The sequence below is a fragment of the Strongylocentrotus purpuratus genome, unplaced genomic scaffold, assembly GCF_000002235.5.
Source record: "Strongylocentrotus purpuratus isolate Spur 01 unplaced genomic scaffold, Spur_5.0 spur5_scaffold_14, whole genome shotgun sequence".
Lineage (NCBI taxonomy): Eukaryota > Metazoa > Echinodermata > Echinoidea > Camarodonta > Strongylocentrotidae > Strongylocentrotus > Strongylocentrotus purpuratus.
This window is the reverse complement of record NW_022145599.1, coordinates 36,945,863-36,960,566: the sequence shown is the minus strand read 5'-3', so window position 1 is coordinate 36,960,566 and position 14,704 is coordinate 36,945,863. Positions and strand designations below refer to the sequence as shown.

General features: G+C 38.0%; 1 protein-coding gene across 1 annotated transcript; it reads right to left on the bottom strand.

Annotated features, from left to right (window-relative positions):
* Nucleotides 1-533: 533 nt before the first annotated feature.
* LOC105445116 (galanin receptor type 1-like) lies at nucleotides 534-2,528 on the bottom strand. The gene has a single exon (XM_011680212.2). It carries the CDS (start codon nucleotides 2,016-2,018, stop codon nucleotides 807-809), a length of 1,212 nt encoding a protein of 403 aa, XP_011678514.1. The 5' UTR covers nucleotides 2,019-2,528; the 3' UTR covers nucleotides 534-806.
* Nucleotides 2,529-14,704: the final 12,176 nt, after the last annotated feature.

The window sequence follows — 14,704 nt, the reverse complement described above, 5'->3', positions numbered from 1 at the left end:
AAGAAAAAGAAGTTTTTGTCATTGTGGAATACTTCCAGTTCAAGTACGTATATACTTTAATCAAATAGAATAAGAATACATACACTAACTATTTATGTTTTCGGACTATTGAACTTTGTAAATGATTTTGAGGGAGACATCACAAATTTTGCTACAAATTGGATTTCTTATTCGGTGTATTTCTGCATTATTACCACTCCCTTTTAGTCAGGTTTTAGACATGATAATCATTGAAATTCTTTTCAATCAACCGCAGAAGATCTTGTAAACCATTTACAACACATTGTTGGTAACCGTGTAATTAATTTAATTCTCAAATTAAAACAGCTACATCGATATGTCATTATTAATATAATAATATCAATGTGATAGTTATGTCGTTATTCATGGTACACAATATTTCGAGGAATTGCATTTTGCCTCCAACAATTAGGACAATTATTAATACATTTTGTCCATGTTTCTACCATAGCTACGCCTTCAAACAAATCTTTATTACGAGAAGGAAAAAAAAAATTAATAAGCGTTTTCATATTTTTATTTTTTTAATCGATATGATAGATTATCTGATAACATTAATAAAACATTGAAAGAACTCGAAAGAAATTATACTGGTGTCTATATTGGTGTTACAGCTGCTTTGATCAAAGTCATATCCTCTCCCATTCCATTTTTTACCGTTACCATTATGGTTACATTCTCTTGGACGGGTCCTTTTAAACAGAAGAAATGAAATCTGGAAGTGACCCTCTTCAAGGGTCTTTTCGGTCCTATACAGATCTCATTTGTCTCTTGCTCACATCATTCTACCACGTAATCGGCTTGGTACTCGTGTTCTGCAATCGATTCGAATCACTGAGTCGATGACGATGATGATTACGATGAGGATAATACCTCCTCTGCGATTCTTGATTGTTGTTCGGTTGGAAATGATAATGGTTATGTTGCGTGACGGGCGTTAGTCTGATACCAGGTGCTCCCCTCCCCTGTCCGCTCCCTTGGAGGTTCGGTGAATCAGCTCCACATTTCTGCAGGGCTTTCTTCATAGCCTTGCGGAAATTCTCAGACATGATGGAATAGATGATGGGATTAAGACATGAATTGATGTAAGAAAGGCACAGAGAAGCAGCTTTGAGTTTAATCGTTCCTTCATTATAAGGAAAGTCACCGTAGCTCTGCCACATGAAGATGAGATGATGAGGAAACCAACATATGCCAAAGACAAGTACAACAACAGAAACCATGATCGTCACTTTCCGTTTGGATTTACCCATGCTTGATTCTCGAGATCCTTTCATGATGCGAAGAGTTCTCCAAAGAGCGCGCAGGATCATCACGTACGCGCACGTTACGAAGAAAAGCGGTATCAAATATCCCACCAAGAATACAAATGTAAGGTATGTTTTTCGTGCTTCGTGTGTCGGCCATATCGTCTGACAGAGCCGCATGCCACCACCATAATCTTTGACTTCATTGTAGACCAGATGGGGAGCAGCGCATGCACATGAAACAAGCCAAATCACTATTACGATGATTTTAGCATTTGAAATGGAACGATGTTGTAACAACTTTAGTGGATAAACAACGGCTGAGAACCTGTCTAAAGACATGGCTACCAGGGTAAATATGCTCGCTAGCATTGATGCGTGCACAAGGAATTCATAAAGCTTGCATATGAACAAACCTAAGTGCCATGATTCCGTTGTAAAAATGACGACTGATATAGGCACACAGAAAACAAGAAACAAGAAATCCGCTACGCTGAGATTGAGAATGAAGACGCTCATGGTCTTGTGTAAGCCCTTTAACCGGCCACGAGTCACTGCGATCACTAACGAGTTTCCCACGATTCCAATCAAACAGATGAATCCAGCGATCACGGCGAAGATAATATTAAAATCATCTTGAGACGCGTAGGCTGGTGACGTATAATTGTCGAAGTAAAACTCGCTTACGAACTCGCTTTCAGACATCATCATTGCATCGCTGTTTCCACTGCCAGAGAAATTTCCCATCATATTCCTGCAAAGAGCCCCTTCAGAATGACGCGATGTATAACGAGTCGCTCAAATCATGATAAATGGCTCATTTATACCTTTTGTTCGTACGGATATCAAGCGAAGTTGGTTATGTGATGTAACTGTAAATGAACGTGATGTTGAACGCACTCATGACTAGTCGAAGGCCACCATGAATAATAGCGACCTCAAAAATTCTGATGATTCCACCTGCTACCCACGCACTCTCTCTCTCTCTTTCTCCAAGGTCAATTCTACTTTAAAAAAATGTAGGTCAAGGATCTGCAATCAAAGTCTCATGAAAAGAACGGTTATGCAACGACAACGCTCTTGCATTTATCAACTGAAGTCCATACGATCCCATCCGTGGTGAGAGAAGGACATGTTATTTTAATAAACACTTGTTTATTGACACTCTAGAACGAAGAATTGTCTATGTTCCATAACAATCCACTCATATTAGAAATATTATGAAATATGGCTCCATCGAACAGGTTTCACGAAATGTTAGTGGTGTGTTAGAGTAACATTCATCAGGGTGAGGCCATGGCGATCTACATTAGATGTGGAAGTATTGAATCGTTAACTCTGGATGACATGCGTCCGAGTTGGATAGTCTACGTGGAATCAGACCTGCACTTTCAATCGAATCTTGCGGCTAGTGATCATCAGACAATCTGGGCTGTTGCATGGGTTGGTTCGAATGCTCTCAAAGCGTGCCGAGGAATGGATGCAGCCAAATATTCAAAGACGAGCAAAGTCAGAATGCTTTCAATTGGCTGGGATCGATCCTAGCAAGGAGTCTAGTACACATCCTGTAGAAAGAGAAAGAAGAAGAACAAAATGACAGTATTGGGTTAAAATCAATTCTGCTTTCAACTACACTGTTAGAAAAAAAATAAACAAGTTGTTTAAAGTTTTAAACAACCCCAAGTTAACCGGTGAATCGCTCAACTGTTGTTTAAAAATTAAACAAATTAAGGTTGTTTACATTTTGAACACTAAGTTGTTTAAAAATTAGGAAACCTTTTAAACAACAGTTGTTTAGTAATAAAATTGCAAAACTCGGTTGTTTAAATCAAGTTGTTTAAATTTTAAACAATAATGTTTAAATTACTAAGCAACTGTTGTTTATTCAGTATTACTGCACAACTGGGTTGTTTAAAAGGAGTTGCTTGAATTTTAAACAGAACTGTTTAATGGTTATTATCTGGTTGTTTGAATTTGTGAAATGACCTACTGGAACCACTCCTGCAATAATCACAACGATTTATACACTGTAACATGCAGAGCTTGTTGCCAATTTACTTCAACATTTGTTCATCATATTCATGGCAGTGACAGACAACATTATTATTTGTCTCTATAACTTCACCTAAACCCCATCGGCGAAGCCGAGAAGAACCAAGTCGTCGCCTTGCACTTGTTCCGCCATTTTCGTCTGCACTGCACTGCACTAGCACTTGCACTGCACACTAGCACTGCATGCTTGCATGCATGTATTATGTACGTACTTTGTGCATATCGCATGTGTGTGCGCAAATTGCAATCGCGTATCGAGAAAATATCAACGACGCCCCCGGGACTTTTTAAACAACTCTGTTTAATTAAATATTTTTGTTTTTTAATAGATAGTTGTTTAAGCCAATTGAGCACTGATTTTTCGGTTTTGAACAACATTGTTTACGTTTTTAAACAACATTCTTTTAAACAGTGATATTTTAAACACCGTTCTAACAGTGTAACAAAAGGAAAGAGTATCAAGCACTAATCCTAACCAAACACTAACAGGTGTTATACGTATTTTTGACTTCTATATTGATATTATCGTGAACAAAAATATTATCACGGAATCAAACGAAACTAACGTTTAACCTAATGTCTTAGTCTAACTCATGAATGATGTCTGCTACACGAATATTAAAGAAAATGCATGAAGCTGAATTATAAGCAAATACAGATAAGAATACAAATGGAAAAGAGAAATCCAAAAAAATAATTGCAATTTCTTTATAAATCATTATAAAAAGAGATGACACTAACTCAGGAAGAAAGATCTCCCCAAAGTTCCAAGCATCATCAAATGAAATTCTATCCAACGGGTGTGTCTCAACTTCAAAAGCCAATCAAGGTGCAAACGTTGTCACTCAAAGCTCATACACTAGGCTGTACATTATTAAATATTCAAAAGCAATTTATTAGGCAATCATTGAAGTTCCGGCTTCTTTTGATCTAATGATCTTTATGATGTAGTCTGGCTTTCTTGTCTCTTCAACATTCGATCTGTTCATCATTAGCTATGACCACAGTCCATGACATCCCATTGGTACAGTTTACTTCCGGGTCATTTCATATTTTCCTTTGATGAACATGGCGGTAAACCTAAATACAATATTCAATATTCCTCTACTCTGTGCATGTACAATGGGCGACTGCTTTGATTGATTATACAAAATGATTCCCAGAGACAGAAGATCATGAGAAAGGTCAAACATCGACACTGCCTACAAAGTAGCACTGCCTCTAATCGGCTTGAAATGACCAAGTTAAACCACCTGACAGCATCTCTGTGAAGGTGACTTTCACGCTGAAGAACCTTTGAAACAAAATTCGTATACAGCGATACTAAGTTTGATGTTGGGCTTAGATACATGATCAGCGTCGGTGAATACCTTTTTCGTCAAAGTATCGACCAATGATGACTACAGGTCTCTTTTTTCTCTTTAATCCTTTACAAATTCACCCCACCTTCTTTCTCTCTCTCTCCGTTTTTTCTATTTCTTTCTTTTTTCTCTTTCTCAACCTCCCCCCCCCCCCTCTATCTAGCTCCTACCCCCTCTGAATCCTCACTTCTCCCTCTTTAACTCTCGCATTTCTCCCCTTCCTCTCGATTCGCCCTGTAATTGTATTCATTTTCCTTTACACTTGCCTTTCTTTCGTGTTGTTCAGAGTAAGTATTCATTACGATCTGGTTGACCTTTGTTTAGCTTGTGTTAAGAAATAGAGCAAGATCGAGCAAAAGAAAAACAATTTACAGTGTAATATTTCAACTCTTGTTATCACAAAAATATCCCCACCAAACCCTCTCTCAGGTCCCAAAATTCACACTCCCAAGACAGTGTCGAAGAGTTGCCATCATCCTTCGATTCCGGAGAAGACGCACTTGAATCTCAGGAAAAAAAATGGCACCATAATAGGCATTTGGTAATAACACTAATAACATAACATACTTGTTATCACGAATATGTTCATATGCGCTATAATGGAGGGAAGGAAAGAAAAAGGAAAAAATATATAAGAGTGAGATACACTTAGCAAACTTCCCTAAGTCATCAGTTAACATCGGATTTATTTTTAAAGAAACGGATTAGTTTTAAGACGTGTTTTCAAGTTAGCACACTTTTTTACATAAGTTTTATTCTGGCAATTTATTCCAAAGCTCTTCTGATGCAACCTAGAAAGAGTGTGACCTGTAGACCTTCTTATATATTTGAGAGATGGGGGACCTTTGGGAACACCTGGGGTTTATAGGTATGTATTGGCTAAGCAGTTCAGTTAAACACGCAGTAGCCAATCCTTTAAGCCACCTAAAAGTCAAGAGAAGGATTGTGAACTCGATTTTAGCACGAACAGGTAACAAGTTCAATATTGTTTGGATGGTAGTCGTTTCATAAGAGTGAGTTTTGTCTTTCTTTACAAACTTAGTGGATTGTATTTACTCGAAGATTCGGTTAAGGGTTTCTGGAGAAGACCGGCGCTACGTTGACAAACCACTAGTAATATTCACGATGTTATCAAATGGCTTCGAACCGTGTCTCCTAATACCCAATATCCCAAAATAAAACATGATATCACTTTATAATCCATTGATTAAAACGTTACATACTTAGTACAAGCGAGCTTCTTTCGAAGTTAAGAACACCTTCTGTAACTTTGCGACTTAAACAATTATTGAAAAGCAACTGAAAGTCCTCCGTCTATTGACCAGTATTAAAGTGATTCAAAATAAGTGACAATCGTCATACTTTTACAAGACGACATAAACGTGATTCTCTGATCATATTAATATGTCATATTTATTCTTTATAGAAGACTCTCATAATAATGCATTTTTGCATTTGATTCCAAAGGTACAATCGAAAGCTCATATACCGCTTTTCGATGTCGGGCAAAGTTATAGGGCAAAATGTGTGTTTTTTAAATTTGTTTTTACCTATAACGTAGAATGATCCATTTACATGTGAGTATGATGGAACTATCACCAGGTTGTTTGTGACTGTAGTCACATGAAACGAGCAGTCGCCCTAAAATCGTCTGTTTGCATTTCACGCTTGTCCAATTTAGAAACGGCGTATTTGCCGCTTGTGTGTAGAAGAAAATTAGGTGTATTGGTGTCTTCCCTTGGGCCATCACGTGACTCGAACGGTCTTTTCTTCATCTATACCCCATATCCTCTTCTTCTTTCCTCGATTATTTTTACCAGTTTCTTTTCCTCTCTCTTTCTCTCTCTCTCGTACCCTCCCTCTTTTATGTGCCTCCTCATTTTTCCTCCTAATCATGCTTGCCAACGGTACCGTGTTTTTCTCGATTTAATCCCGCTTCTCTCCCTCTCTTCATCCTTCTCTGATACCATTATCATTTTTCTCCCTCTTTCTTCATCGTTCTATCTGTACCCTATAATCTTTCCTTATATCTCTCTTTCTTTTTTCCTTCCTCTCTCTCTCTCTCTCTCTCTCTCTCTCTCTCTCTCTTTCTCTCGGCTCACACATATATAAATGTACACCCTCACACACCCACATCCACGCACATTCTCTATTCCGTTCGCTCTGCCGTCTCAATATGTTCTTGTTTACCCTCCTGTTTGTCTTGCTCCATCTCTCTCTCTCTCTCTATCGCTCACCTCCTTCCATCTCTTCCTCCCTTCTCTCTTTCTTGATACCCTGTGATTTTGCTCATGAGTAAATACAGACAACTCGATGTCCCGAGCCCCAAATTCATCAGCGCTCCTTAGCTCAAACCGGTAAGCTACAAAAGCAGTCATATCGGATGACGTAATTCGCTGTTGTCATTCGCCTCAGTTAGGCCGATTAGACGAGTGGTGATAGGGGCATAAGGGGATGGTTGTAACCAGGGGAGGAGAGGGGGTAAAGAAGGGGAGGGTAGTAAATGAATGGGAGGGGTGGATGCTTGTAGTAATGGAGAGGAGGGGTTAAAAAAAGGAGGGGAGTAAGGAGGAGAGTAAGGGAGGGGAAGGGTATTCCATGCACTGTTGAAAATTATCTTTAATCAATTAATAAACACTTATTTTTTAAATAGTCTCATTAAATTAAGCAGTTTCAATTGATTTTCTGCTTTGTCTGAGTTGCATTTTATAAAATTGAAGAGCATTAACAACAATCAGAGGTAGTTTGCAAAAAGAATATATGTTTTCATGAAAGTTGTTTGGAGATTGTCATCTGTGCGTTTGATGGCGTCTCTATGTTGGCGCCTCGTTTACATGTATGGTGTGAAATCTTCAAGGAGCTTATTTCAGATGTCTCTCCTTTAACCCTAAAAATTTCATATTACTTTGGACGAACACCAACAACAATAATATAACCATATTGGGTTCTTGTCTCGCACCTATGTCCGTCATGGAGTGACGCTCCTGGCGCTCTGGGTTTATTACCTCGGTCATAGCTGTCTTAACATTTGTCAGCATAGTTTTCACAATAAGACATGAGAGCAGTCGTTTAATATTTACAAATTCAGCGAATGTGCATTTTGGTAATGAATTCTACTGTCATCCTTCCCTTGTGAAGTATTCTCTATTTCATCATCCTGATAAAGTATCACGCGTACACTCTTTCCCCGAACCAGATTTAACTGGTTTTATCTTCTTGAGCTCGTGTTCTACTTTTACATGCATTTAGAGGAATATCCATGTCTTTGGTTAATGGTTACAAGGAAATTTATCCGGACTGGAATCAGTCTGTATCCCGACGCAAAGGGGAGTTGATTAATCCAATAGTTCTTGATATCGTGATTACTAAGATACAGCCTCGGGGAGACCTGGGGAGACGGACAGGATAGTGAACCGAATGAAACTTATTACACAAAATGGAAATCATTTCATTCTCGAAGATTACGCTCATATCAGGTGATATGACATGTGATATTTCAATTTGTTATATTAATCATACCTTGGATATTATACCTTGGACGTAGGCATAAAGTTATACAAAACTTATTTGCCCCTCGGTGTCCGCTAGCGGGTTACTCTTGAATTTGGCGCTGTGCAGTCTGTTATGGATGAACATGGACAGTTGAATAATTGATCAGGGTTAAACTTCTCCTTCTTGTCCTCAATTTCTGTTTTTATCCCAAACATATTATTAGTATTATAATAATAATAATACTCAGTTTTCATATAGCGCTTATTAGAATCACTAAGCGCTTCCAAACTTGGAGATAATTAACCTGGTTTTAGCTGTGTTGCCATTGCAGCGCTCTAACATTTCAAGGAATTAATTCCTGCCAGGTACCCATTTACATCACCTGGGTTGAGTGGGGCAAATGTAGATCAATGTCTTGCCAAAGGACATTAGTGGGAGAGAGGTTAACAAATGTCATGCATTTAAATATAAATTAAACCTACGGATGCTGCAATCTAATTCGTGGAATCCAAAAGAAATTTAGATCTGTTTTAGAAGAGAAGAAAAAAAGAAAAGATTTTTTTTTTTAAAGGAAAAAAAGAAGAAAAAAGAAAGAAGAAGAAGATTTTTTAAAAGCCTGTCATACTTAAATCAATGTATATTCAATGTGATGTAATGCACAGGTCAGACCAGTGGTGGTGAGGTAGGGGTGGGGGTGAGAGGGGGGGGGGGGGTCTTAGCTATAATTTACTTGAGCATCCCTGCGTCCTGTTGACCAATTTTAAGTGCAATTGATTTATTTTCCTGGGCCTTCATGTGAGGCTAGACAGGAGATGTGGGGGGGGGGGGGGGAGGAGGAGGTACATTTTTATCTGTACTTCACTGAATGTTGGATGCTAGTTTAAGGTTAGAATGAGAAGGGAAGTAACCTCCCTGGAGTGAGTTTTACAATCCGTTATCTATTCCACCGACCAACACAGATTGGAAGCGGATACACAAATTAAGAACAAGAGGTCAATGTACCTTTTCAATAAATCGTTCTGAAGACTGGCAAAGATTTTTGACATTCGCAGACATGTGATTCAAGTAGCAAAACATAATGAGTGTGGACAGGAATGTTCTCCGTTTTGTTAACTTGACATTGATATCAAAGCATGAAATGTTATTATTCCAATGTTTGATGACGTCATAGGTCTTATTGGTAAGTATCATAAATGTCAGATTGCTTTCATTCATAACTCGATCAAACATTGCCGAGCTCTAAACCTAGCGACTAGAAATAGAAAAGAGTATTCACTAATTGTGGAAATGTTAAAATCATCGATAAACACAATCAAGGACCATAATGAATGGAGTTTTCCTTCGATTGAATATATTGCAATCTCAAAATTTACCCCCAACATAGTTGAGTTAAATATGTAATGATAATGGCTCTTTGAAGTCAATCTCGCTTCATTTCAAAAGGAAGTTATATGAAAGAAAAATATAAGCTGTATTGGTATGTAGCTGCCTTACTCGGCATGGATAAGTCAGGTTTTTTATCGATGCTTTTGAAGCTATATTTTCTGGGGTTTTTAAGTGTAAAACTTGAATTTTGTAATATCCTGGTTAAATAGAGATATCTAAAAGTGTTGTTGATTGTTATTAGTAAAGATTCATTCTACTTTAAGAATCTTGTCAGGTATTTCTCCCATTTCATTTTATATCATATATTACATGTATGTGAAAACACTTTCAACCATAACTGTAATTTGTGCCCTCCCTTCTTAAAATGAGGCACACTTCCATGAAGTTATCAATATTCCCAAGGTCATATCAAAATGCCATTTCCACCAAAGATTATCTTCGATCATTAAGAAAAATAATTGGTTCACATGACCTGAACGTAATTATTTAGCTATCCTCTTTCAATGAGCATGATGAGCGTCTATTATTATTCGGTATACACCCTCCTAATGACCAGGATGAGAGATAAGGGATCTATCTGGAGGGAGTCAGTATGCATGCATGAAGCATGATGGTTACACATTCATACAAGGGTGGGAGTCGGTGGGAGTAGCGCGTTGGTCTAGGAAAAAGGGGCCACTGGTGTTGCGTTGGGACCCCTGAACTTCTAAGTGCAGGAAATGTGAGATAAGTTCACTATTGAGTGAAGTAGGGGGAGGTGGGATCGTCTTCTTTTCACGCTGCCTTGTCGACACCTCATCTTTCCCGCTCTCTCTCTCCCTCTCTCTCTGTTTCTGTTTCTCCCTCCCTCCCCCTCTCTCATCTCTCTCTGTCTCTCGCTGCCCCCACCTCTCTCTCACTCTTTCTCTCTATCTTTCCCTCGATACCCCCTCTCTCTCTGTATTTGTTCTCCATTCTATGAATGATTGAATGAAGTGGGTGTGTGTGTGTGTGTGTGTGTGTGTGTGTGTCTTCTTTTCACGATGCATTATCGCCCATCTCCTCCCTGTTTCTCCCTACCAACCCACCCGCATTCTTTCCCTTATTGTCTGTCTCTGCCTCTCCGTGTCTCACCCCCTTTCATTGTCTCACTCTCTCTTTGTCTTTTTCTCCATTCGATTGGAGGTTGGTGCTCTGCTTCTCCTCGTAACCACATCCCTCATTAGTTCCAGTCACACAGTTTGATTTGGCCACAACCTACTTTTCTGAGGCAATGAAGATGAAATGAGGCTCAAATGAGGAATTAATCCCCCCATACATCTGAGTGTTCCCCTCACATGGGATGGTGGATGAGATGACCAGACACCTCACACGTATATAGCCAGTGATTACCAAATGGAAAGAGGCAAGACCAGTCTTGACCATCAAGGTAGAAAATACGAGTGAGTGCATTCCAAGATATTTTGCTCCAACTGACTGATAATGATGCAACATGTTCAAACAGCAATCGGATGTTGTTGTGTCTGTTGAACTTTATCACGTTGTGATTTGCAGTAACTAGTTCGAAAATATTCGTTTCCCTTTCTTCTAATGAATCATTTGAGATTGAACATATTGATGACGATCACCCAATACAAATCAACATTATACAACCGCCATCTTTCCGGTGTACCAAACTTCACGACTAAATGTCATTTAATTACAATGATTACAAATACGTTGTCTTTCTGCGTTTGATGCACAGAGAGAAAAAACGAATAAAACAAGAGGCATATTTTCCTCACGAAATATATGTGGAACTCATTTTAGAATCAAATCAGTTCAAATCAGGCTCCCAGTCGGATCACGCATTTTCATTAATGTACTTCGAAAAAAATAGATTTCAAATATTCAATGATGGATTGATGCACAATGAGCCACTTTATAAACCTTTCACTGAAATGATACACGAAATGAAGTAACATTTAGCATATATAATTGTATCGCTTCAGAGTAGTTTCACAAATTTCTTTACACTTTTACCGGTGACCACAAGCACGTAGCACTTAAATGACACCAAACAAGCTAAAGTGCAAGTATAGTTCATCTAAATCTAAGTCGTAAAAAGCTTTAGTGATCTTGAAAGTTCAAACGGAGTGGCTAATTAATATAGATGTTCTTTCAGGATTGATATTCCATGAATATTTCCACCAGGGGACCGATTAACTCATATCCTGTGACTGATTCACATTCTATCTTGTACTAAAGAAGGATAATAAGCACTAGCGGAAAGTAGGGAGAAAGGGCCATAAAACATGACGTGGATGATCGATCCGTCTGCGACTGATCCGATTCTTGAAGAAATGGCAATTATATTAGTAATGGAAATCTAAACAAAAAACGTTCGCTGAATTAGACTCTAAATAATGATGGAAAACTACCGTAGTCTTAAGCCCGACACTTACTACATGATCCTGCTTTGATCCAATATTGATTAAAAAAGACCCAATAAAATGGATTAAATACCATTTTCTGTATATTCTTGCTGTCTATCAACGAAAAAATAGTACAGAATGGAAATTTTTATTGTACAGTTCGCATGCTTATTTCTATGTTTGTTTCTGATAATGTATTATTTTTTGCTGGGTTTTCTGGGGTGCTAAATGAACCTCCTCAAAGATAAGCCTGTTGTCAACGAGTTCTCCAACAAAGTCTAATACTGCTCCTACTCAAAGGCAAACATGCATCTCGTAAGTGAAAAAAAGTGCACCGCTTTTTAAAAGTAGGTGAGCGCAATAGATTTTCATAAATTGTAATAAATGCTCTCGGTTACCCATGTGAGTGCTTGATTGATGCTGTTTTCCCTTGGGTAGGACGATAACAGATCAATGACGTAGACTGATTCATGACTTCCAACTTTCAAAACAACTAGAAACTTGTGCTTCGAAAAATACCATTCTTTTTTATTCGAGCCAACCACTGCGGAAAGAAAAAACGGTCGAGTGAACATGAATTACGACAGCTACGGAACCAAATCTAAAAGTAATACCTAAAGATGATACGGTATTTCGTATTAAGCAATATATGAATCCAGATTATTGTTATCATGTTCATTATTAAAGATAAACTTGAGTTCTGGTAATGCGATTGCATTGTCAAAGAAAAGGTGTGGAACGGATCAGAAAAGTTGATCATATAGCATGTAAGTATTGGTGTGTAATGCAAGGTTCTGGAGTCATCACAATCATCATAAATTTGGCAGAGTCTTGGTAAAGTAACAATCACTTACACAGAAAGATGTATATGGGACAACACACATGGTGTCGGGGCTAGTACTACCCTGATTTCCTTATCTTTCTATGCTCATTACTCAGCCAGTATACATTTTCTTCCAAAATTGTTTGGCACATGACATTTATTTGTAATCTTGAACATTCAGTGTAAGTTTCGTTAGATTCTGGGAGAGTTCATTTTCTTTTTTTACCAGAACTTCAAAACAAATTTATGAATTTTCTCAGTATTGTCTCTATATTCATGATAGCAAACTTGAAAATCAGTTTTCATAATGAAAGCTAGCGATTTTTAAATAAAAACAATGGAAAGCTGCGCTAATAACGTATGAATATATGAACATCTAACCTTCTATGCACCGTTCTCTTCTTTGCTATTCTCTCGAATCTTGATAAATTTCTCTTTTTAATGAAAATAACGAGAGCCTTAACTAAAATGTCCAGCTCCTTAGCAAAATTGAAACGAGCGAAAGAGAGTTTCATAATTAGATCCCCTCTTTACTAGACGTATTATATTTGACGGTTTGTAACATGCTAAATGTAAAAATCTTCCACATGTTTTTTCGGCATTTCTTTCTTATAATGCATATCGATAATCCAAATTCATTGTTGCTCATGAGAACACATTCATAAGAGTACTTGAAGTTAATAGTCTGTACTTTGATATTTTCTTGAAGAGAAACAGATTGGATTTAGCTACAAGAAATGCCCCATATTTAGAAGAAGTGGGGAGGGGGAGTAGTAAAGGAAACTTTCACAAATACTGTGTGTGTTTGTTTGTTTGTGTGTTTGCTTGCTTTTTTTCCACTTCCGTTGTGGTTATGTTTTACATATAGATTTGTTTGGTTAACCTTTTCCCATCAGTCACAGTCCTGATGTCACGTGAATAGAATAGGATACATTTCATGAATAAATCATGGAATTTTTAACGCATCATCAAATTACAAAAATGTCCTCTTTCCAATGTCGCGGGTGGTTCGTTATCCTATTTCCTTTAAAATTGAAAACACATATTCCTTTCTCTTCTCCATCTTCCACTCAATCTCTCTCCCTCAATCTCACTTTCTCTCTCTCTCTCTCTCTCTCTCTTCCTATCAATCACTGTATCTATTATTTTCACCCTCTATTTCTCTTCACGTCCTTTGTCCCACTTTCCACCTCATTTCCCAGGGGCGGACTTTGATTGAAATTCAGTCGTGGAATTGCGACGTGACCAACGCCCTCAACCTGTCAGATGTGTACAATGGCCTTCACATGGCACATCTCTAGACATGATAGACCGGCCCTCAAGCCAATATAATAGTGACCAAGTGACCCGAAGCTCCCCATGGCCGGCATGGTCAGTCTGCCTCTGTCACTCCGGTGTCTCAAAGAAGCTCCGACTGGAGGGTCGTATTGTTTTAGATTTGGATTACAAAAGTTTTTTAGTAAAGTTTCTCTCACACTTTCTCTTAATTTTAGTATTTAAAAAAAAAAGGAGTTTTGAAGACTATCATAAGAAAGCTGGTGATAGTTCTACCTTCAGCGGTGTTGAAAATCGAGTGATTGATATCAATATGAGTGGCTGTTTAAAAGCTATATGTATTTAGAAGTAAATGTATCATGATGAAGAACTGTTACATGAATCACATCTGACCTACATATAGATACAATAATTGATCATAGGTATATGGTTTCACGAATCCGTCACAAGTATAAGTTCGCCGCCAACCTATCAAAAAGCATTATTAAATATGGCACAAGTTTCAATGAGTTTTCGGCGAACTTGTAATTGTGAAGGTTTCGCGGAACCATATACATGTACCTATGATCCATTGGCTACTTGTAATTAACCACGTGATAATGCGTTATTAGGCTGGGATATACACATGGTAAAGAATCTATTACAGATCAACGA